We start from the raw sequence: 26,501 nt of genomic DNA on the forward strand, positions 1-26,501 counted from the left end.
GCCAAAACCCCAGAGAAAGGACTGTGTTATGAGGGATATGAGGGAACTTTCTGTCCTTGCTGCAATTCCTTGTGACCTTGCTCTCTCCGCCCCTTGCTGCGCCCTCCTGGACTCTTTCCTCTCTTGCTTCCTTTCCCTGTGGCTGCGGAACTCTAGGTAGTTGATTCCAGCCTGCCCGCATCTGGCTTCCAAGCCACTCCTGCAGCTCTTGCCCTGAGCTGACCTCTTCTGGACTGCCAACATTCACACTAAAGGTTGCATCTGTAACTCTAATCCTGTAGTTCTCGGGAGTATTTCTGTCTGAATTTCTTTGCGGTGATGGGGACTCATCTCCTTCAGACACCACTGTTTTCAAGGTGAATTCCTGGTACATTGCCCCCTGGAAAATCGAGCAGGACACAAACCAAATCTCCATGCATACAATGCCACCATGTTCCCATCTTTAATCACCACTTCATAACACCCTTCCCTCACAGCCGTGAAGCTCGGAAAACCTCTGTGTGAGCTAGAAAAGTTTGCTGTGGGGAACGTTGAGAGAGCTTCACAAGCAGCTGCTTTAACATGGAGTAAGTTAGGGAGAAGATACCAGTGCTAAGCACCACGGGACAATGTATTTCACCTGCCACCAATGGCTCAGGGCCCACGGGCTATGGCTGGCCTCCCAGGCCTATTCCCCTGCCCCCCTCCATTCTGTTCCTACTGTTAGTAATGGCCAATGCCACCCTGTCCGTCCAGACCACCCTGTCCATCCAGACCACCTTCTCTAATGGCCTTTTCTGTCCTTTTAATATTACCAGATGACTAGATAACCACTCTGACTTCATGTAAAAGTGATGATAGCTAATGGCTTCAACTTATAAATAACTTTTTATTTAAACAAGGGTCTTCTAGAAGCCATTGTTCTAACTCAGAGGAGTCACTTGTTGAATATGGATTCATGCAAAATCAGATTTTTCTGCATCCCCCCTGGGACAAAGAGGTCTTGTGTCCACATGGATTACCACTTCTTATCTTTATAATTAATATCAGCTCTCACCACAAACCTCACTTCATCAGCAAGCCTTCCTTGTATGATGACCTCAATTCAACTCACTTACCCATTGTACTTCATTTCTCTGTATCACATTTACCACTATAAATTATATTTCTGGTTTCTTTACATATTAACTTATATATTATTTTACATACATTAATGAGTGAAGGTATATACTTAGCATCTCTCTCCATTAGAAATATAAGCACCATGAGACCAGGGACTTTGTAGTTTTCTTGCTATATCAACAGCACTTAGAATAATATCTGCCATCTGGGCATTCAATAAGTATTTGCTACATGAGTGAACAAATGAATGAAAAGAATGGCTATTAACTCCTATTTACCATGAAAAATGGCTATGGCAAATTCATCTGGTTCCTTCATTCCCTGGCCACACTAATGGCTTGGAATTGCTAACGGACCCTAGAGCATCTCCGAACTGTCCAAATAGGAAGAGGCAAAGCTTTAGAGTTAAGCCTTCCTTTGCTGTAAGATTCATACACTACCTCTGCTGGATCTCTAGCTCCTGGATCCTTTGATGTCTGATAGGTGTACAAACTGCTTGAAAGGTGGCCACGGACACCCATAAGTCACTGTTGTTATCCTGATCTCGTTATCCTGAAAAAGAACAGTGTAAATCCAATGTTGCTTTAACAAAGATTAGGGTGAAGGGAAATAGTGGCATTCACAGAGTTATCCTCCACTGAAAGGCTAAACCTTCAGAATAACGTAAATCCACTGTACAATGCTGCATAAATGAATTCATCTATGATTCTGTAATATGCATACATCTGTCCCTCCCTTAAAGCAAAATCTACTTTAATTAAACCCCTAACACTCTGATTAAAGATGATAATCCTTTTGCACTGTGAACTTGTGATAAGTGTGTTCAATTTGTATCCATTTTTAAAAGACAGTGCTGCATTTTGACACACACTTGCTTGCGTGGCAGTATGTGAAACCTAATATTTATCTAAGGTTAGGCTCTCCTTAAATCCTCTTCTTTGTCTTTAGCTGTTTGTAGCACTCAGAGTGTTTTTGTTTGTTTGTTTGTTTGTTTTGATTTGTTTTGTTTTTTAGGGTAAAGGAAGTTTCCAGTATTATTTCTTTTGACAGATACTGGTAACTTTGGGGATGTAGTCAGTCTTTATAATATTACTTCATTACAATTCAGTGAAAGGGAGCAGAATCTTGGTTTTAACTCAATTATATATTCTTCTGCTGGTCCCAGCAATGAAGGATAGTGTACTCTGGGAACTGCATGGTGATCACTGATAAAGAAGATATTACAACAAGGATTAAAGCCTACATTCGGTCTGGAGCTGGAGCGTTTCTTAACTGCAAAATGGAGAAAAATCAGGGTTTTGAAATATTATTACACAAGGGTATGAGGCAACCAACTGCAGCTCTCTTCACCCTCCCAAGAGACAAACTGTGGCTCACAGAGGTTCAATAACTTTCCCCCAAATCCCCCAGTTAACATGCAGCTGAGCTGGGATTGGAACCCAGCTCTGATTTGAGGCCTCTTTGCACCACGCTCTGCTACGTCATCCCAGCAGCTCCCCAAGGATACACAAGGTTCACAGTCTGTTCAGAACAGCAACAACAACAAAAATGCAGATTTCTCTATGTTAAAAGTTGTGAGCAGATAGTTGTTCTACTTCAGCCAGTAAACCCTAAGGACTCAGCATATACCAAGATGGTTAGTGTTGGAATCAAATAAAGCATTAATTTGACACTTAGGCAGTAGTATGCATAGTCATTATTTTGCCAAGAAAATCAGTCAGTGTATCCAGAAAATCAGGCATAAATGGTAGGTAATTCATTTATTACTTTTACAAAAACAAAGTTTTAAAAATTCTTTCTTCTTTGTTGGTTTTTACATATTTTTAATCAAGGTGAGCCTCTGTAGTTTTATTTGATTTATTCTAGTTCCCCTCTCCTACCGTCTATCCAACTCCTCCCTCCCACCATACCAACACACTCCCATATTAGAGGATCATTTAGGGCCACTGACTCAACCCTTTGTCTGGTTGGCATTGTTTGTGACCATTGTTGCCCTCACCATTCCCCTGGTGAGGCTTTCTGGGTGCCCCTGCTGGAGTCTCCCACCCCAGCACATCAGGTTCCATCCCCTGCCCATCCTGACGCATCTCTGTTTGGGGGTCCAGCCTCCAGCAGACGCTCAAGTACCGAAGGCTACAGCTGGACCTCTTGGAGATGACAGCATGGTCCTCATACCAACACAATGATGGGAAGCACATAAGCTGAGGGTGTGGATTTGGGAGAGACCTCTGAGATCCAACTTGCCCCTGTCTCAGATGGTGAAATGAGACAACCTGCCTAAGGAAACCCAGCTAGACAGAGAAAGACAGATGGATGAGGACTGAGATTTCCTGTCTCTTGATCTCCACTCTCTCCACTGTTCCATAATGTGTAAAAGAGTAACATATTTATCTATTGACAGATTACTTGTATTCTCTATTTTGCTGAATAGGCATTAGCAGCAGCTTTCAATAAAGGATGAATGTTTAATATAATTTAAGCAGAGGTAAAGAGAATAGAGGCATATATTTAAGGGAATGGGTGGCGAGTTCTCAATATGAAAGAGGCAAACTGGGAGTACAGTACTAAATCTAAACACTTAGATTTAGTTCTGAGTTTCCTGGAGGCCAAGCTGAAAATGGAAACACTTTGAGTTACTTAACTCTCATTATCTAATAAAAGAAAGCATTCAAGGTTTATCATAAAAACTTCATCCAAATGTTAAACTTGAGTGAAATTGTCAGCTATATTATAATGGATAGTGTCTTCAATAATACTTTTATAAAAGATTTGGGGCAATTCTTGATAGAGTTCATGCTAAATCTTGGTTCTGTCTAAAAGTCAGCATTTCTTTGGGAACCTAAAGCACTAGGGTTCAAGTATGTTGTTGTAACTTGATTTGATTCAAGATAAAGTTTAAAGTCTTTAAAGCAATTGTTCTCAAATATTAATGTGAAAATAATTTACTGGTAAGGTTTACTTTTCTAATGTAGGTTCACTGTCTTCCCTTACACTCATCCCTCATTCTATAGGTCCAGGATAGAGCCTAAGAATCTGCATTATTAACAATTTCTGGGGGCACCTGTGTAGCTCAGTTGGTTAAGCCTCTGACTCTTGGTTTCAGCTCAGGTCATGATCTCAGGGTCATGAGATCGAGCCCTGCATTGGGTTCTACAACTCAGCACGGAGTGTGCTTGGGATTCTCTGCCTCTCCCTCTCCCTTTGCCCCTCCTCCTGCTCCCTTTCTCTCAAATAAAAAATAAAATCTTTTAAAAAACCCACAAAATACAAGCTCTGGTTCTGACCCAGGTGACCAGCGGGGCACATTTGAAGAAATACCAGTCTAGAAGAACAAATTATTCCTATGCTCCTTAGCTTTGATCTGCCTCTTTGAATATAAATTTTCTCCACTTGGTTTCGATTAGCAGCCAATAGCCTGAAACTGATGTTTCAGGGAAGACAGAGAAAATGCATAGGCTCTAGGTTGTTGAGATTCCTATGCTTTATATTCTAGGCAAATACGAAGTAAAGATGCGGTCTGTTTAATAAACTCAGATCTTGAGGAGTGAAGGGGGCCATGAAAAAGGCTGGGAATAAGTGGAAGAGGAGCAGTCACGAGGGCCAGCCTGGAAACTCCAAAGCTTACCTGTGCTGCTTTGCCATTTCCCAAGGCCCAGCCCTGTTTGGGCCTGCAGTGCACAGGGCAATTTGTGCCTCACCTTGCTGTCTTTGCCTACAGTTTATGCAAAAACCTTCCTGGAAGTCCGTTCTGAATCAGAGAGGGAGGCCTAAAGTGGGGGTCCATTGGGGTCTGTGGATTCCTAAGGATTCATGGTGGATTTCAGGGGCCCTGAACTCCCTGAAATTATACATGAATATTTTGTGAGTATATGCATATGTATATTTCTGTGAAAAGAGGTTCCAATGAAAACTCTCATCAGATGCTTAAAGGAACCATAAACAATCCCAAAGAATGCAGAATCGCTGGGAATTCCTGGTGCGGCTGAAGGTGCATCAAGCTCCATGTTCATGTTGGTGTGTTCCATCACACGGCAGCCTAAGGTCAGTTAGCTGACAACCTCCTTGGTGACAGCTAGGTCACTAAGTATCTCTCCATAGGAGCCACTCTCCCTGCCCAATCTGAGGATTATGGTAGCAAAGCTGTCAGGCTTAATTTTGACAAATTATTTTGGGTAATTAGTCCCTTTTAATTGCTCGTGGAAATAGTAATTTTAGGTGACAAGATTATTATATGCTGCTTGTTAATGGGTCCTTCAGGGTCAAGAAAACACCACTGGGGTTACTATGACCTGTTCTTTTCCATCTTTGGCATTCCCCTTGAAATCGCCAGAAAAGATGTTTAGTAAAGTCAGCTCCCACTCTGTGAAAAGTACAGAGCACAAGTTTCCTTTTATCCTTTTGCCAAGTGAAGGATTAGAGAAGGACTTTCAACTTTTCCCTGCTACTGCCAGCCCATGTCAGGCTTCAGAAACTTGCTGATCATTAACTCAAAGAACTGAGGAAGTTTCTAGCCTTTCCCTTTGCTTATTTACCTGTTCAACCAAGTTGCTTTACAAGCGAGTGAGTTTTGAATAAATAGGGTCCTAGGTGATAAAATATTTGACTCAGCTCAAGTCGAATATTTTCACTGCTTTTCACTTCACTGAACAGGAGGGTCAGGTTGACCAGTAGGTCAGGACAGGTCTGGGTAATGGTTCACCATGTGCCTGCTCAGGGGAGCAGTGGATGGAAGGCAGAGAACACTTCTCAGCACTTTAGGAGGCTGGGAATTGACTGGCTGTTTACTAACTGTGTCATTCTGGGCCACTTGTTTGACCTCCTTAAGCCCTCATTTCATCATCTGTCAAAGGGGATAAAAATAATAGCTAGCTCATGGTATGGCCGGCCATAAGGACTAAATGATCTCATAAATACCTGGCATATAACAAGAACTCAACCAAACAAAATGATAACATCTCTTATCATTACTGTCCATTTCTCCTTCCCAAATCCAGATCTTATTAAGAAGTCTGAATTAGTGAGGAGGTCAAAAAAATAAATATTATATCCACACCCAACTTGAGCTCCATGCCTTACAAGTTTGTTAATGTAGGCATATCTAATCCCATGTACACCAAAATGTACAACTATCTAAAATGATGCAGATGAGGGGCACGTGGTTAGTTGGTGAGCATGTGACTCTTGATCTTGGGGTCATGAGTTCAAGCCCAATGTTGGGCGTAGAGCTTACTTTAAAATAAAATAAAATAAAATAATACAGATGAAGATAGAAATTACTACATTGCTATCTATTTAAAGTAGTTAACACTGATTTCAATGTTTTTAACCACGTAACTTGAAATCAAAGATTTCATGTGACATTGATAATAAAGAATTTGTAGGGGACCTGATTTTTCTCTCTGGTTCTTCTAGATGGAAAAAACTAAAGACACTACCTTCATGGTGACTTTTCAAAACTGAGAGTTTCTTTCTTTTCTTCTTCTTCTTCTTCTTCTTTCTTCTTCTTCTTTTTAGAAAAAGATGTTTGTTCTTCTCCCCTGGTTTTATATCTATCTTAAAAATTTTATTCCTGTTCTTTAGAAACTAAATTCTAAAAAATTTGCTCCTTCATGGTGTTGGCACTTAGGTTTATGCATTTCATTTCATATTTTCCTTCTCAAATTTCATAAGGGTCAGGGATCACATTTATTGGTATTTCCTGGGTTCTGTGTTCATACCTCTTCTCTATTTACTTTACTCTTCAGCAAGGGCTGAAGCAGGCAAACTCAAACATTGCACTACAGAGTAAAATGTCATCTCAGGAGTAATGGCTAGCTCTCCAATAATACCCTCAAGTAAGAAGATCCTTCTTTAAGAACTGGCAATAGGAGAGAAAGCTGGGAGCTTTGTGTGTCTAGGATGGCAAAGATCTCTCCTTATTCTTGTCCTGAACACAAAGCTTCCCTGAGCCTTAAAAAGGAGAAAGGAGAGTTTTAAAAATTATCCCAGTTAACTTATTTAGATGGAGTGTTTGATGGAGTCCACAGAAATATGAATTATGTGGAAAGCTAGAGGGTTCAGCAGGTTGCATCTATGTAACAGAAAATAATACAAAGCACATATGCTAGGGAGATGGGGATATTTGTCTGGTTTCTATACAAAGATAAACCCATTTGTCAGTAATCATGTTACCTGCTCTTCTAGCTCCTGTGGTCCATGTGACACATCTTGACAGACTTAAATATGACCAGCTCCGTTTGCTCCATGAGCAATAGCCTCAGCCCCTAATCTCCAACTTCATCAAACAGCAGCTTGGATTTCATGACCAGATGTCATAACTGTGCAGCGCAATCCTTCCCTGCAACTTTGTAGTTCAAGTTGTAATGCTGAAGTCATATATTATTTGTGATGTTTTTATATAGTTCTTATCCATGTGCTAAAATCATAATAGAGTGGTTTTATAAAACCCCTTTCTCTTGAAAAAATGAATTTATTGTAAAGGAATTTAATGCTTAACATTAAATTAAATTAAAATTTCATCTTAGAATAACTGTTAGTGTATAATTAAAAATTTAAAACTCCTGGATTGTAACATTTGGAGTTTCATATGCAGCATTAATTAAGCTCACATCGAAATAGACTAGCCACTTGTAGATACAGTTTCCAGTCACTCTGTTTCTGAAACCAGTCCAGAAATGTTGGAACATTGTCAGGCACTTACTAGGTGTTGGACAAGTGACAGAAATTGATGATGCACACTTAGAATATCTACATAAAAAAAGTGTCAGTGTAATGTAGGTCTATATGAGAAGGTCACCCTTCAGGAAATTTGACCATTCTTCTTTTCTACCACCTGCGTGATTTCAGTGCGCCACGGAATAGGATTAGAGGCTTATGTTTGCCTATGTTTGTGATTTTTAGCATGGAATATAACAATTCTAGGCCACAATATATATTCAGATGAAAACCCTAGGTATTGCAAAGAATGATCTTGATTTTTTTCAGAACTCACAAATGACTAAATTACCTTCTAGCCGTTTTCTTGTCTCTTGAGGAAATGTTTCAAGGAGGCTATATTTTTAAATCTCATTTCAATACTAACCTAATAGGCTGAGGAATTAATAACAACCGAGTTTAGACTTGAGTTCAGGATGTGAAAGTCCTACTTTTGTGTGACTGCGTTCTGTATGAGTTGCTGCCCCCTGGAGGGGTTTCTAAAGCATGGATGGGGGATGGGTGGAGGATGGCTGACATGCTTGTATAGTGTGTAGTGTTGTGTACAGATTTATATGGTCGTGGCTCAAATAAAGCTTAATTCCAATCATAATAAAGATTATTTGCCACATGGGTGACAGAGTGGAGGCTCAGGGTGGGTTTCCCTGTTGGTGGTCAACATGGTCTAGGCTGGTGGAGTCTCCAAGAGCCTGCTCCTGCTCAGAAAAAAAGGATTTTCCTTTTTTTTCTTTTTTTTATTAAAGATTTTCATTTATTTATTTGACAGAGAGAGACACAGTGAGAGAGGGAACACAAGCAGGGGGAGTGGGAGAGGGAGAAGCAGGCTTCCCGCTGAGCCCGATGCGGGGCTGGATCCCAGGACCCCAGGACCATACGAGCAGAAGGCAGACACTTAACGACTGAGCCACCCAGGCACCCCCAAAAAAGATTTTCTTTTAATCACTGACAATAAACAACCCCCCTGAGAGGTGCATCAGTTTGAGGACTTCTTTTGGCAATTGATAGGCTTGGAGTGTGATTTTTAAGGTACCCCAATAATCGACTGCCAGATACAAAGATCAGAGCTGAAAGTAATGTAGAATAACACTGCAGTCACTAGCGAGCTTTTCATTTTGCTTCATATCTTTGTAGACCACGTGGAATACTTTGTAGTGCTCTCCATAAGCCTTCAGATTGAATTTTTACCTGTCAGGTCCTGGAAAATTGCCTTTATTTTCCTTTTTATTGGGAGAAGAGGAGGTTATGAAAGAGAGAGAAGAAGAATTACAGTTAATCATCCTCTCAGCTCCTGACTAGGAGTGTGTGGGTATGTGTGCCCACCTACATAAGTTTGTGTATGTGTGTTTTCCCCACTAGTTATTTCCCATCTCAGAAAATAGTATCAGCTGAACAAGCCAGGATCCTGGGAGACCTCTTTGATGATTCTGTCTCCTTCCAGTCAATCACTAAATCCTATTTGATTCTCCTAAATATTTCTCCAATCTGTCCACCACCTTCCTGGTCCTCAAACCGGAGTCCTCCCAGCCAGCCTCACCCACAGCTTCCCACAGCCCCTCTACGGCCTCCTCAAAGTACTCACCACAGCTTGCAATTATGTTGTGATTTGGGTCATTATTTGATTAATGTCTACTGCCTAGACTATAAGGTTCACGAGGGCAAAGTCTGTACCTGTTTTATTTACTGATGTATTCCAAGAACCTAAAACAGTACCTGTCACATACTAGGTGCTCAATAAATATTCATTAAATGAAGAAGGAATCCTCTTGTTAGCATGTCCTGTATAAACTCTTACAAAATGCCCAATCTTCGCAAGATTCATCCTTCCCTTAGTCAGTCCCTTGTCAGCCGGGCTCCCCTGACTGTCCCTCCCATCTCACTTTTTGGGGGAGGAAAATCCTCTGTACCATCAGTGTAGAGTTGTGGCGATGTCTAGAACCTCTTGTTTTCTCCTATAGCATACGGCTTTCCCCACTGTCACAACCAAATCCAGATTCATCACCTTCAGGAAGGTCTCCAAGCTTAATTCCCCCTCAGCCCAACATAACTTCCCTTCTGTTCCCTTCGAACTAGGGTTACACTAGGAAGATACTGATTTGTTCTCATTCCTGTATTGTGTTGAGAACATTCATCCTTTCCATGAACTTGGCTTCTGACCACCCAGCTTGTCCTCATTTGAAAGGCCCATGTCTCCCTTCTCCCCTTAGACTGCCACGGAGAAGTCCTCTGTAGGTATTCTCCGACTGCTCCCCTGTGCCTGCCTCGTGTCTGCTCACTGGCGTTTCACTTCACTCCTAATTCCATCTTCTCCACCCATTTCATCTTGCCCTCCTTGAACACTCTTCAAGAAACAGATAGATAGGCTTGCAAACACTCTCTTCTGGTTATTCCTATGTATGGTTGTTTGTGTGCATGTTTTGATATGTTTGCTCCTTTGTTCATTCATTCATTATAAATATATATCCCTTCTTCTTCCCTAAAATAATTAGAAACAGTTTACAAGGATAATAAAAGCACATCAAAATAGCATAAATTAGAGTAAGTGGGGAAGAAAAGGGAAACGTGAGGGGAAGGGGCATCCCTGGCCCAGAGCCTGGAGCTGATACCAAGATGCATAGATGCATTCCATACAGTCTATTCATTGGCAGATGGCAGGTCCTAAATTGGCTTTGGGCTGGCTAGCATCGCTTCATAAAGAGAAAATTTTAGTGTCTCTAAGATAAAATGTGAACTAATAATTAGGAGAAGAATAACTAGTCCCAATTCTAAGAGGTCACAGTGTAATGTAGTGAGGAGTGTGGGCCCTGGTGCAGATGGCCTGGGTGTGAAGGTGGGGTGGGCGGTGGTCAATGCACTTACTCCAGGTGGTTCTCAACACTGGTACACATTACGATCACCAGGGAAGCCTTTAAAAAAAACACCATTTGGAGCCCTTCCTCAGGCCAACTAAAGAAGAATCTCTGGGAATGGGACTGGGAAGCCCTACTTAAAAAGTTTCCCCTGGTGATTTGCTGCCAATGATTTAGAAGAATGGATAGTCTGTGAATATGGCAGGGCATTCCTCTAGGTGAACTTCTCCAAGTTCTTAGATGGTGTCTCCCCTGGAATAGTTATATAAAGATCAAGCTCTTTCACTTGACTCTTATTCCTCAATGTGTGTGCATACACACACACACACACACACACACACACACACATATAATTGAGACATAATTGACAAATACAATTGTATGTATTTAAAGTGTACAATGTGATAATTTGATATACAAATACATTGTGAAATGATTGCCACAATCAAGTGAATTGACACCATCCACCACCTCACATAGTTACCTTTTTTACAGTAGTCAAGATATGGAAAAAAAACACTAAGTGTTGATCAATGAATGAATAAAGAGAATGTGGCCTGTGCACACAATAGACTATTATTTAGCCATAAAAAGGAGGAAATCCTGCCATTTGTGACAACAGGGATGAAACTGAAGGGCACTATGCTAAGTAAAATAAACCAGACAAAGAGAGACAAATACTGCATAGTAATACTTATATGTGGAATACTTAAACAAAAAGAAGTCAAACTCCTAGACACAGAGAATAGAATGGCGATTACCAGGAGTGGCGGGGGGGGGGGGCAGGGGAGGTGAAGGAAACGGGGAGATGCTGGTTAAATCAGTTAAAAGATACAAACTTTTAGTTACAAGATGAATACATTCTGGGGATCACAGCATGGTGATTGTATACTTAAGGCTTACTCTTATAGCAAATTTCAAATGTCCTCACCACAGAATAAATTTTTTAAAAAAGGAATTTTTGTATCCCCTCCGAAATGTCTATGTTGAATTTCTGATCCCCAGGGGGGCTGTATTTGGAGATGGGGCTGGTAAGAAATTATTAAGGTAAAGGAGAGCATAGTGTAGGGCCCTGGCTGGATAGGATCAGTGTCCTTAAAGGAGGGACACCAGAGAGCTCCTTCTCTTTCTCTCTGTGTCCACACTCACCAAGGAAGGACCATGTGAGGACACACTGTGAAGGTGGCCATCTGCTCACCAGATATGGGACAGGCTGGAATCTTGATCTGGTACTTCTAGCCTCTGGCACTGTGAGAAAATAAATTTCTGTTGCTTAAGCCACATGATATTTTGTCAGCTTGAGCTGATTAAGACATATATTTTATATGTGTGTATATATGTAATGAATTTATGTGTATAACTCATTCACTTTTTTTTATTATGTTATGTTCATCACCATACATTACATCATTAGTTTTTGATGTAGTGTTCCATGATTCATTGTTTGCGCGTAACACCCAGTGCTCATTCATTCACTCTTACAATGTACCAGGCACCAGTGCAAGTGTGTGTGTGTGTATGTGTGTAGTATATAATGATTTATACATGAAAATAAACAAAAAACAACAAACAAAACCACCGAAAATGATAGACAGACAGATAGATAGATAAAAGTAAATATATAGCTAACTGCCTGTCAACTTAATTTTGCCCAAATGTTATTCTAAACCACTTTCAGAGTAATATGTGTATATTATTCAATGTAATTTGCTATGTGAACTCATTAACCACCACGACCAGCTCTTTAGTTCCATGTTTCACTTCTAAGCACCAACAAACTAAATAACTGACACACTTAACAATTGCTCAGTAAAACTGAATCTTTGGTCCAAAATACACTAAATAACTTCTCCTGGCTTATTTGTATCTAGTTACAGAATGTTATTTAATGCTTTGTACCCTGTAGATCCTTAACAAGGGCTATAAACCATAAAGTTCAGGAATATAACAAAGTCAGTTTGAATTTTATTTCCATCACTTAAAAATATAGCTCTTAACATTTGGGACTCATTTTGGAGACTGTTGATAAAATCTATGGGCCCACTCTGCAGGAGGAAGCACATTAACACATATATCCCCAAATTTGCATAAAACTTCATGGGTCCAGAACACCTGCCTCAGGCTGTTCATGGCAGGATAACTTGTGTCCCCTACCAATGTCCAGACCTCCTGCTGGTGGCCCTTGTCATATTGCTGTCCTCTCTGGGTTCTGGTAATTGCTCCCCCTACGCCCTCAGATCAGGCCCGGTAACAGCTGTTCCCAGCTGCACCATCCTTTATTCCCTACCTTCTGACCCCCCCCTTTGTAAATAGTCCCTTCAGTAACTCTCTCAGTACCTCGCTTTAATTGTGCCATCTGATTCCTGCTGCGACCCTGTAATACAGCCTCCAAAATACATCTGGGGACCCAAAACCGTTTTGAAAAACACTGACTTAAGAAACTCCATTCCACGTGAAGATCTTTCGATTACAATTTTTTACTGCAAAACAGAAGTTGGTATTTTTCTTTTTAACTGGTAGGATACTTTTAAAAAGATAATTTTCTAATACAAGAATGTTTATTCTTACATGTGAAAGTTCTCATGGAATTCTCCAGGGCTTGAAGCTTGAGAAACATGGTGCTTGACTTATTTTCCTAGCTGGCTGCTGGGCATCACGTGTATGAAAGAATTGAAAGCTTGAGTAAAAGACAGATAAATGGCTTCTGTTGCTTGCCTCCAAGCTACATGTCCCGTCATCCTGTCATGGAAGGAAATTAAAATTGTCTGACACATACTGAGTTTCATAAAGCCACACTGTTCTTCTACAGGATCCTGTGGGCCTGTAGAACTCAACACCACAAGTACTTGGTTTTTTTGAGGATTTGATCTACAATCTTCATTTCAGAATTAGAGCTAAGTAAATTAATATTTAGTTATCAGGGTCTTTGTCCCTTTTAAAAAATAAATGAACTATATAAATGTTTCTTTCCTCAGTCCTTCAGGACTTTTTCTATCTTCAAAAAATCCTAAAATAATAGCCGATGGCTCTGCCATCCAGTGTCTCCTAAGATGAATAACTGAAAGACTTATAATTTGCAACCTGCTTCATTATTAACTCATCAACTGTTTTCCCCATTTCTAATTTGCTTTTTTACTCCCCCCAAATAGGTATCACTCAATCCAGAATTGATATTTATAATTTGTTTTTCTAAACACTGAGCCTGACAGTTTTCACTAGAGAACAAAGCCCACCATTAAACCACTTCTTTCCCTGAAACTTTAAACTTGATTTAAATATTATTTTTATAAGTATAAAATAATTTTATTTTTTTTTATTTTAAAATCATCAAGCAAAGAACCTAGAAACCAATATAACATTTTATAGAGGATTAGTCAGGAATTAGCTACAAAAGGCAGTAATTTAGGATTGCGTCAATTTTTTCTAAATTTCTAAAATTTCTTAGAAAATCTGTTACTCTCTACAGTAGCTTAATCATTACCATCATGAAACACTGGGGAAGTGGCTGAGAGGCATGGAGCAGAACCAATGAGGAGTCTGTTGGAGGTAAGTGGGAGGAGGGGGAGTAAGGTAGAGACAAGTACCCGTAACAAGTAACTGTGTCTGGATGTGGATGACCAAGACTTGACCGCTACCTTCCACAATATCCCAAGGTTGTGGGGAGGGCAGAGATGGATTAAAGACAAGCTGAGGCCACCAAAAACATCATTTTCTCGTTAGACTAGTCAGCTCCCCTACTTGTGAAGGTCAGTGCCTTCACATTTTCACCTAATAAGTTAAGCAGCTTACATATTTCAGAATAAAAATTCCCTTTTCATGTGAAGATGATGTGTTTCCAAAGTCTTTCTTTTGCTAAAAGGCAAAAGAAAGTTCAAGCATGACAGAGCCAGAGCAGCAGCTATGGAAGAGAATGGCATATAAAGGGCTGATGGGGGAGAAATATCGGCCATGGTCTCAGTATCTGTGCAGATAAAACGCTTTCTGGCTTTGTGACTAATAAAACTTAGCTTTCCCAGAAAGGAAAAATGTATAAAATTCAGTATGTTAAAAAAGGGTCAATGAAATTCTGACACATAGTACAACATGGATATATCTTGAAAACATGCTAAGTGGTATAAGCCAGACACAAAAAGACAAATATTGCATGATTCTCCTTATCTGAGGTACCTAGCGTAGTCAAATTTATAGAGAAAGAAAGTAGAATAGTGGTTACCAGGGGCTGAGGGAAAGAAGACAAGGGAGTTCTTGTTTAATGGGTAGTTTCAGTCTGGGATGATGATAAAGTTCTAGAGATGGATGGTGATGATGGTTGCACAATAATATGAATGTACATAATGCCACTGAATTGGATATTCAAGAAAGGTTACAATGGTAAATGTTATGGCATGCATATTTTACTACAATTTTTTAAAAGCAAAGGCTCAGTGAGGTCTATATTGTGGTTTTTATGATGCCAAATTCTAATTTACTGATTTTTAGAGAGAAAGTTCATACTATGTGACCTGATAGGATCATGCCTGCAGGTTGGCCTTTCTACACGGGCCTCTGTTCTATAGGAGGAATCATGGTCTCTAAGAAGTTTACATGGGGAGTTAGGAATCAGAGCAAAGGAATTGGGTATGGTAATGGTTACCAGTAGAGAGATTGTTTGGCCTAATGTTCTTGTCTTCAGTGTAGGAATATATCTGCCAAGGTCTGAATCTTTGCATTAGCCTGTCTGGGTACTCTTCCTCAAGATAGTGTAGCCAACCAAGGTGATTTTTCAAAGCACAGTTCATCATAGTCATGAATGCAGTGAGAGAATATGATGAACACATCAATAGCTATCAGAAAGAATGATTAAATCTAGAATACTCACTAGAGAGAAGAGAAGAAGAGCAACACCCGGGAATATTTCTAAAGGATCAAAGTGAAATTTTCCTGCATCAAGCCAATATGCACTGCTCTTGGTATAAATGCTTTGGTGTTTCAATGACAGTAGAAGACCAATTAATAAGGCTATTTATCTTTGCAGGTTGACATAGTACATACAGGACTCTGTAGGATTGAAATACACTACCAAAGAAGGAAAGAAACTAATGTGAAGTGGAAGAAGCTGATAAGAAAAAAATGAAAGGAAATATTGAGAGGGCAGGAAGACTAGCAAGGAAAGAAGGCAGTTGTGAAATCATGTTATGTGAAGGAAGAAGTCTACTGGGGTTCTGCAAGATGGAGAGCTAACATAACCCCAAAGCACTGGAAACATCTTTAAAATTATTAAAGCTATAACAGAGGTAATTAAAACGCAGGAATGAGAAATGCAAAAAGACAGGCCACTTTGAATAATGTTGATGCTGCTGATGATAACAGTACAGCACTGGCCACTTGCTCGGCCCTTTTCTAAATGTTTTGCAAATATTAATTCATTTTGGGGCACCTGGGTGGCTCAGTTGGTTAAGCAGCTATCTTTGGCTGGGATTGAGCCCTGCATCAGGCTCCCTGCTCAACGGGAGTCTGCTTCTCCCTCCCCCTGTTCTTGAGCTCTCACTTGCACTGTCTCTCTCTCCCTCTCAAATAAATAAAATCTTTTAAAAAATATTAACTCATTTAATCCTCACAGCAACACTATTATTATTGTATTATGAGGCATTAGTATTTTTCCATTTTATACAAAAGAAAACTGGGGCAAAAAGGTTAAATAACTTGCTCTAGGTCATAAATTTAATAAGTGGTAGAGTTCAAATTTGTACAAGGACATTATTTATACAAACATCTCAGTCCATTAAGGCTGGCTCTACCTTCATGACCACATCACCTCCCAGAAGCCCCTTGTCCTAATACCAACATTGGGGGTTAGGATTTTAATACACGATTTTGCGGCAGAGGTGGGGGCAGGGGTAGGCACACTTTCGGTCTATATACCAGAATATAGGGTCTTAACCACTACACCAAAGAGCAAATTTTATTTCCAAATGAAATTCCAAATTTCAAAACCTTTCAAGATTTAAAAATTACAAAAAAAAAACCAAACTTGTAATTGTAAGGGAAACTCAGTGAATGAATTAATTAAATAGCAGATTAGGCACAGCTAAAGAAAGAATAAGTGTAAAATAGAACTGAAAAAAATCTGGAAATATAGAACAGAAAGAAAAAGAGATGGAAAATATAAAAGTAAGAGTAAGAAATGTAGAGAATAAAATGAAAAGATCCAACATATTTCTAACAGAAGTTTATAGCAGGAGAGAACAGGAAGAACAATAAAGAGGAAATATTTAAAAATGTAGTGGCAGAAATTTCCAGAGTTGGTGAAAGACATAAATATTCAAGAAGCACAGTATAAGTAAAGTTAAATCACACATGGAAATTTTGTGGTGAAACTAAGAAAACTAAGAGAAAATATCAAAAGCATGCAAAAAATGAACAGGATTCCCTATAAATGAACAATTCGATTAATAGCACATATCTCAATAGCAGCCATAAATTCTAGAAGATTCTAGATTATCTAGAAGATAATATCTTCAGAGTCCTGAGGAAAAATATTATAAACCTGGAGTTTTATACCCAGAAAGGATATTATTCAGGCACGAGGACAAAATAAAAAACACTTAGATTCTTGCTGAAAGAATAGCTAATTGAAGGACGTAGTTCAGGGGAAAAAATAAACTCAGAAGAATGTGTAGAATGCAAGAAGCAGTGCAAGCAAAGACACTGGCAAACACTGACTGAAAAATCAATTTGGGAGATTAAAAAACAGTACTAGGTAATATTAAAATAGAAAATTGAAGTGTGATCAATTCAGTCTGTGCACCGTGAGGAAGATTACATAGAGACTCCTCCAAAAGAGTCAGACGATGGAAATGAGTCTCCTCTCTGTAAAAGGATGAGTTGAGGGACTATCTGTTTGCAAAGGGTGCAGGTAAGGAAACCTGTCAGCTCGTGACCTGGCTCTAGATGGGAGTCTCTGAAATTGGCAGCCATTGCTTAGACTCAACACTGCTCATATGCCCACCACACAAGCAGCCCACCAGCTCAGAGGTCCATTTCCACAGGTATTTTCTCTGCATCTGCCAGCTGTATTCTAAAGGACGTGTTGCTAGCATTTCCTCTCTGTTATTTCTGTGCCTTTTTTTATTCACCATGGAAGACTAAATAATCTCAAGGGAATAGTTTCATCCCTTGGGGCCTGACAGAGTTGGAGCCTGCCTGCAGGCAGAAGAGACACTTGGGTTTTCTCCTAGATGCAGGCCACTATGACATCATGGCACTACTACATCCTGGCAAGCCATGCCAAGGAGAATGGTGGCTGGTGGGAGACTTCCTGTGGAAGAGTGGGCCTGTGATCACATCTCAAATATTAGTCCTTTACTTCTCTGATCATAATCCCCTTTTAGTCTCGAAGCCTTCAATAAATCTTGTGAATTGCTACAGGCTGATCATAGCTATTAGCGTGTGGAATTAAGGAAATATCATGCTCGGAGCCCAGCTTAGAGAGAGAATGGAAACTGCCTATGTGAGGCCAAATATAAGATGGCAAAAGATGGTCTTCAGAGCATAGGGCTATGGTTGGAGCCACAGGGTTGGCTAAGATGACAGGCTGCAACTAGGACATGTTTGTAGGACATGTAGGCATTTCCAGAAATGTGGAAAGGAGTAGGTAAAAATACAAGCTGATATAGGGTCTTAACCTACAAAATGGCAAAAATACTGATATATAAAAAGGAAGTGAAACTTTATAGTCACTAGTTGGGAAGTCATTTGGTGCTTGAATAGCTCTTAGGAAAGAAAGTTTTGTAGGATAGACCTTGGAAACAATGGCTCAAGGTAGTAGCCCTCCTAGAGAATTCACATTTTCATAAATGCTTCACCACTGAAAGGAATTTAGCATCTATTGCTGATAATGGGAGATCATTTAAGGGTAGGGGGATTGCTGGGGGACTTTCTCAGCATTTCTTAAATCACATTATTATGATACATTTGATTCCGTATCCAGATAAAAACCCAAAGAAGAGTCACCACTACGTGACTTGTGGCTAAGTCCCATCATTTTCAATTGAGACCCAACATAGTTCTAGATATTTGGGACAACAGAAAGATGGCCAGATTGGCAAATCCTGAGACTAGGAGGCAGTAGAGTTCAGGGCTCAGAAGGCAGGTTACCTGGCTTTAAATCTAGGTTCTGATGGGGGCGCCTGGGTGGCTCAGTTGGTTAAGCGACTGCTTTCGGCTCAGGTCATGATCCTGGAGTCCCTGGATCGAGTCCCGCATCGGGCTCCCTGCTCGGCAGGGAGTCTGCTTCTCCCTCTGACCCTCCCCCCTCTCATGTGCTTGCTCTCTCTCATTCTCTCTCTCTCAAATAAATAAATAAAAAATCTTTAAAAAAAAAAAAAAATCTAGGTTCTGATGAGCTGTGTAAGATTGGGCAAGGCAAGTCACCTTACTGTGCCTGTTTCCCCATTAAATAAAATGGCTAATGTTAGTGTGTAGCTTATAGAGTTGTTGTAGATCAAATTACGTCATACATGTAAAGCATTTAGAACAGTGACTGGTGTATAGTGAGTGCTCAATAGATGTTGGCTGCTCCTACCAGGAGTTCAGGCAAAGGACTGAACATAGTCAAGTCCAGGATCTGTTGTTCAAGATTTAGGTTCAATTTCTGCACAATAAACCACCTTAAAACAATAATGTACTGCCATTTCTCATAATTCCATGGGATGAGTGGGCTCAGATGAGTGGTTTTTCTGCTGCTCTCCCTGGGGTTTCTTGTATGGCCACAGTCATAGTCATACAGTGGCTGGGGCTGGAGTCATGTGGAGACCTGAATCTACTGGAATGTCCCAGATGACTTCTTCCCTCCAGTGTCTGGTGCTTCAGTGCTTCACCCCACAGCGTCTCTCTCCACAGAGCTTCTCATCCTCTAGGGCTCTCTGTGTGGCTTATCTTCCCGCAGGGTGGTCAGACTTCTCACATGGTAACTTTCTTCTCAGAACACAAAAGCAGAAGCCGCCGGGCCTTTCCTAACGCTCAGGTCCAGAGCTGGCACAGCATCACTTCTGCCCATTATATTGGATAAAGAAGTCACAAGGTCATCCAGATTCAGTGTGGAGAGATAGGACTGTAGAACGGCATGGCTACTAGGACACATGGTTCACTGGGTATGGTCTAAAGGAACTTTGTAAAAGGGAAAGGAGTGAATGAGTTCAGAGTTCGCTTTTCCCCCTCATTTGATAAGGATCAGACTACACTCTTCCCCACTTTCACATCATCTCACACCTGATTTATTCTAACTAATCGTAAAGGGCTCCCCCCAGTCCCAGTCTTCTCCCCACTTTCATCCAACTTGTACCAACTCTCATGTTAGCCTTCCAGAAACACTGTCTTCGTTTCTATGTCCATGAAAGCTTAACTATTTTTTAGTACTCTCTATATGATAAAGTTTGAACACCTTAGGCTGTTATTCAAGGGTCCATGGGCTTGTGTCTTAGAAAAGGGGGTTAGGTTGGAGAATGACAGAAGTGAAACTCACAAACAGCACAAAGGAAACATCTGAATGATGTACCATTTTTTTTTCACATGGGAACAGACAAGAGAGGTGACGATGGTCAGCAGCCTTCAGGGATGAAAAAAACTGCCAGATTTGAACAAAGGGGCACCCAGAAATGCATTCTTTCCTACTGGAAGGGTTCTATTATCACCCAGAAGATAACTTCTGCTACCTTGTAAAGCCACTCAACAAGCCACGTCACTTAGGACAATCATCTATGCCCAATGTCTGAGTTCTGGGTCCCGATATTCTTGCTGCATAATATTCTATTACCTATTTTCCTGTGCCTGCACTTACAGGTTATGCAGTTGCCTTTATTTATACCTGTGTAGGAGATTAGGGGAATTTCCATTTCTCCAGGAGGGCAGTTTGGGTCACGTTCAACCACAGAAGTCCTCTGCAGTGGTATCCCAATTTCATGTTTTAACTCCAGACCTACCTGTGTGCTACACAATGTTTACTATAACACTCCCTTTTACCCCTTGACACAAATCTTTGCACCCATTCATACTGGTCTACCCTCTCTGTTCCCTCACTTCCTAGTCCTTTCTCATCTCTCTGCATAAGATGGGGAAGAGATGGCAGGGAAGGAAAGGAGAAGACACAAGCTGTTCCAATGTCCCAAGAAGCTGAGGAGTTGGAACACAAGCCAGGAGGGTAGCAAGAAGGACAAGAATGCCTTGTTCTGTAGTCCTCTCCTATCTACTGCCTTTTACTTGTATTTTTTCTTAAATATGAGATGTTTTATCTTCTCAGCCAAATGCTGGGCATGCTTTGAGAAAAGAAGGGACTTATTTTATTTATTTTTTAAAAAGATTTATTTATTTATTTTAGAGGGGGGAGGGGGAAAAGGGAGAGGGCAGAGAGAGAATCTTAAACAGACTCCCCACTGAACGTGGAGACTGACATGTGCTCAGCCCCACGACCCTGAGATCATGACCTGAGCTGAAATCAAGAGTCAGATGCTTAACCGACTGGCCACCCAGGCGCCCTAAGAAGGGATTTATTTTAAACTGTGTCTTTCTACTCTATATATTTATACTTATTCAGAGCAACAGTAGGTAATTACTTATTAGTTGATTATCCCATATAAAGACAAAACTCCTACAGTTCACCTGTCCATCCATCAATCCATTTTGTTATTGAGACGGTAATCATTTACTGACTCCTATCCATCTCTACCTCTGCTGGCAGTCCTATCACAGGGAAGTTTATGCAGGTTCTGGAACTCTTAGATTCCTCGGGATCTCATACATAGCACCAGATAAAATATTTAGCTTTTAAAATTATAAAAACAAAGAGATAAAATTATGAAAATAATACAAGCTCATGGTAAACATTAAAACAGCAAAGAAGGGCACAAAGGGAAAAGTAAGACTTCCTGGTTGCCACTCCACACAAACTTCCCATTCCAATAGCCCAAAAGTAACAGTTGAAGGTTTCTTATCTATCCTTCAGAAATTTGTACTCTTTTTTTTTTTTTTACAAAAATATCACTCTATATGTATTTTTCTGTTGTTGCCCCCACCTCTCATCTACCAATATATCTTGGTTCTCTTTCTATATAAGGCCATGTAACTCTCCTTGTTTTTTTTTTTTTGAACAACAGTTTTATTGAGGAGGGGCACCTGGGTGGCTCAATTGATTAAGCATCTGACTTTGGCTCAGGTCATGATCTCAAGGTCCTGGGATCAATCCCTGCATCAGGCTCCCTGCTCAGCATGGAATCTGCTTGTCCCTCTCCCTCTGCCCCTCCCCCCCACTCAGGTTCTCTCTCTCTCTCTCAAATAAATAAATAAGATCTTTAAAAAAAACAGTTTTATTGAGGGGCACCTGGGTAGCTCAGTCAGTTAAGCATCCAACTCTTGATTTCAGCTCAGGTGATGATCTCAGGATCATGCAATCAAGTCTGTGTCACTGGGCTCTGTACTAGGCGAGGAGCCTGCCTAAGATTTTCTCTCTCCCCTCTCCCCTCTTCCCCCACTTGTGCATGCTCTCTCTCTCAAAAAAAAAAAAAAAAAAAAATCCACAGGTTTATTGAGATATAATTCACATATCATGCAATCACTTATTCAAAGTATATCATTCAGGGGTGCCTGGGTAACTCAGTCGGTTAAGCATTGGACTCTTGATTTTGGCTCAGGTCATGATCTTGGGGTCCTGGGATGGAGCCCCAACCCGAGCCCTTGCGGACTCCAGGCTCATCAGTGAATCTGCTTGAGGATTGTCTCTCTCCCTCTGCCCTTCCCCCACTCACTTGCACTCTCTCTCTAAAATAAATAAGTCTTTTTAAAAAAAATAGTGTATCATTCAATGGTTTTTAGAATATTCAGAGCTGTGCAGCCACCACTACAATCCTCATTCATTCTTTTTAATGTAGCAGAGATTTTGTTTTATCTTATGCCACAATCTCAGTAAATATTTGTTGAATTGATTCAAACTATAGATTTGGATTGAGAAAGCGGGAAAAAAATAAAATTGTTTAGAGACATAAAAATAAAAAAGCTCCGAGACTTCTGCTGGTCCTTTAAGCCAGTTTTAAGCAACTATGTTATATTGATATAATAACATGGATGAAAAAATATCTTCACTTTATCTAGATCTTTTCTTTCCAGATAGCAGAGTCCTAATCCACGTGGACATAAATTCATGTTGCATTGTGCTGGATTTCCTTTAGCAAGTCAATTATTTTTGCTTTCAAGGAACGTTTTATTTCATTTTGGTAAGTTTAAAAATAAATACCACTTTTAATAATCTTCCCAAATTAAGTTAATTTATAATATTTCAACAGTAACAGGACAATTTTTGCAGCATTTGTTTTAAATATACTGTGAAGGTAAGCATTTCAGATTAATACAATATTTATAAAATGTCTAAAGAAATGTAAGCAAATTGTTTTTGAAATTATTTATAAATATTAGGAACTTTAAGCATATGTGGTGCTAAGTAATATTGACATGTCTGGGAAAATGTACAAAACAGAGGGAAATAATGCAACTACTCTTTCCCCACACTTACATTCCCACATACAAAATAATACATTCTCTGAGGAGAAAAAAAGGCACTTGGTAAATTAGTAAGGCCTACAGTGACATTAAAACATGTACTTAAATACAAACCTGAATCAGGCTAAGCAGTGAAAAATGTAGACTCAAATGCTATTGAAGATAGGAAAGAAAAAGAACACAGGCACTTGTAAAAAGAGGAATTGCTGTGGAGGTTAGAAAACATCTTTCTGGAGATTTTAACAACATGACAAGAACAGGACAGATTTGATGCCACATTCCTCTCTCAGGATTGAGACTTGATTCCATGAGGTCACACAGCTCATGGATTCTATTATAATCCAGTCCCACACTGAGGCTCAAAGTGCAATATTCACCCTTCCTAAATGCTTAATGTCTAAGTTCCTGAGAACTTTCCCCCTCAGGACTGCTCTGGTACTCAGCAGTAATCTAGCAAGTGCTCATCTTCAAATGCATCAGGAAGCATGTACCATTTTTCCAAAACAAATTGATCAGATGTCAGAAACAGTAGAATTCTCAGATCTTTTTCTCTCCTTAGGTCAAACTTCATCATTCCTAGGATTTGATTGAGATCTGAAAAATTCTGTACCTTAGATTCTCCAGCCAAACACAGTCTTGATCTTAAAAAGTTTCTAATTTCCCCAAGTTTCCTTAAAAATGTCTTTTACCTTCAAAATGACTTTATACTTTACCTCTGTGTCCTGAACTTAAAATCTATCACAGCTAAGGAGATGATGGAGTTGTTTTAATGAGGGCAAAAGAAAAACCAAGAAAATACAGGCTCCATAAAAAATAAGCAAATATATACCAGATATAGGAAGCTCCAGGCTCTTGATGCTTTTTAAAAATGCCATATGGGACTTTGGATATGGGGAAATGCACTGAACTCTTTGAGGAGAGAGAAAGTAATTTCTAGTTGGCCTCTCCTTAGAGTGAAAATCATTGCTGTGAAAAACAGTACTCAACAATTAAGGTGACCAAAAAAAAAAAAAAAAAAGCCTGAACTGTTTTCTTCTTCCTACTTTCTGAAGAGAGGGGAGATGGTAATCGAGAGGACATACTACAAAGACAGATCAGTGGAGGGCATGAGACTGTGCTTGGTGCATAACAGGAACTACAGAAAGATCAGTGTATTCCTGCCGCCACAGTAGCAAACTGACGCAAGCTAGTTTAAATAGAAAAGCAATTTACTAAAGAGTGTTAGGTATTTCTGGGAGACCAGAGAGTCTGTGTTTGAGGTTATCCTACTGGGAAGATGCTCAGCCCTCACCAGGAAACTGCTTCATGGAGACCCACTGCTGCTCTGGTAGTCCCACGCACCTCTACGGTCATCACCTACCCTGACTGCTAGAGACTACCAGCTATGCAACCATTACCCCCCCAAAGCTTGAAAGCCTCCACTACTAGCCTTGCCAGAAAATGGATTCTTGGGTTCTCACGTAGCTCTCTAATAATGCAATCTCAAATAGGTGCATTCAATTGCATAGAATATATACCATGAGAACCAGGAAAATGAAGTAGCTAGCTTCTACTCTGGGAGATGGGTTCATAATGTGAGATAATCCCCAAATGTGAGAATGGCCACAAAGCATGGCACGTATCTTCCATTGGAAGAATGGCTCCAGTGTAGAAGCCAGAAAGTCAGTAGGCCTTGATAGATTCATTTCTTTTCTTTTTTTTTAATTCTTTTTTTTATTGTTATGTTAATCCCCATACATTACATCATTAGTTTTAGATGTAGTGTTCCATGATTCATTGTTTGTGCATAACACCCAGTGCTCCATGCAGAATGTGCCCTCCTCAATACCCATCACCAGGCTAACCCATCCTCCCACCCCCCTCCCCTCTAGAACCCTCAGTTTGTTTTTCAGAGTCCATCATCTCTCATGGTTCGTCTACCCCTCCGATTTCCCCCCTTCATTCTTCCCCTCCTGCTATCTTCTTCTTCTTTTTTTTTGCCTTAACATATATTGCATTATTTGTTTCAGAGGTACAGATCTGAGATTCAACAGTCTTGCACAATTCACAGCGCTTACCAGAGCACATACCCTCCCCAGTGTCTATCACCCAGTCACCCCATCCCTCCCACCCCACCCCCCACTCCAGCAACCCTCAGTTTGTTTCCTGAGATTAAGAATTCCTCATATCAGTGAGGTCATATGATACATGTCTTTCTCTGTTTGACTTATTTGCCTTGATAGATTCGATATTACTAGTGAGGGAGAGGGGGCAGCCTGAGTGACCCTCAGATTTCATGTTTGCATCTGTGGTGGATGGTGGTGCCATTACTGAAATGGGGTGGGCTTCTTTAGTGCAAGAAAGGCCATTGGGATCAAGAATTCAGTTGGGGGGATTCTGGGAAGATGACAGCAGAAGTGGCATAATTTTTTAATCTCCTCAAAGTAGCCTATAAAAAGAAAAAAAAAAATAGCACAATAAAGCCAAACACCCATGGTGATAGTCTTCAACAGTAGGTGACAAGGAATTCCCATATACTACAAAATATGAATGGGTAAGGAGTAACCACTGACAGCTGTTAAGACCTGCTTATACCAACACCTTTGCAGGACAGAGGGAAGCAAGGGACATCAGACGGACTGGAGAACCCTAAAGAGCCAAGAACTACTCACTGGAAACTTCAGAAAGCTGAAAGGGGTTTTATACTCTAATAATTAATGAGCATAAAGAGTTTGCAGTGAATTCTGAAGGGGCCACAGAAGTCTGGGTCCCATGAAGTCCCAGACTAAGTAGTCAAAACTTACTTCTAGGACAAAGTTCCATCAAGATAAGAAAATGTTGCAAGGAGAATGCAAATTGAGCACCACAGGAACAGCAGAGTCAAAGGAAATAGCAGGTCCAGATAAAATTAGGGGAGGACATAGCTCCAGAAAGTAAGCTGCAAAATTTTTCGAACACTGCACAAATAGAACAAAAGAGAGAACTAAAGATCTGTGAAGTTAGAAGGATTATCTGGAGCTACAATTATTTCTAAAAGTTAAGGAAAACAAATTTTAAGTATAAATGAACAAAGGAAGAATCAGATCTTAACGTTAACGTGAAAAAAAAAAACAGATTAGGAGGAAGAATAACATCCCTACAGATAAGGAAGGAACACTAGAGAGACATTACCACAATATGTCTCGCAGCAGAGAGAGGATGTGCTCTGACAGAGCGGGGCTTTCATGGCTTACGGTCTGAAGCTTTGCATCAAGTAAATCGAGGGCCCATAAAGGAAATTGTGACTGTGGGAGACATCCTCAAGATAGTTGCCAATGCTCACTGCCCTGAGTCTTG

General features: G+C 40.2%; 2 protein-coding genes across 2 annotated transcripts in view; one reads left to right on the forward strand and one right to left on the reverse strand.

Annotated features, from left to right (window-relative positions):
• LOC118533953 (uridine phosphorylase 2) overlaps nucleotides 1-15,737 on the forward strand; it is a gene marked incomplete at its 5' end in the record, with an annotated part of 30,012 nt that extends 14,275 nt beyond the window's left edge. The window contains 2 exon segments of the mRNA XM_078069941.1: nucleotides 14,128-14,207; nucleotides 15,676-15,737. Of these exon segments, the coding sequence (XP_077926067.1) occupies nucleotides 14,128-14,135 (8 nt within the window).
• CCDC148 (coiled-coil domain containing 148) overlaps nucleotides 1-26,501 on the reverse strand; it is a 286,442-nt gene that overhangs the window by 32,241 nt on the left and 227,700 nt on the right. The window lies entirely within an intron of this gene.

The sequence above is a fragment of the Halichoerus grypus genome, chromosome 4 (genome assembly GCF_964656455.1).
Source record: "Halichoerus grypus chromosome 4, mHalGry1.hap1.1, whole genome shotgun sequence".
Lineage (NCBI taxonomy): Eukaryota > Metazoa > Chordata > Mammalia > Carnivora > Phocidae > Halichoerus > Halichoerus grypus.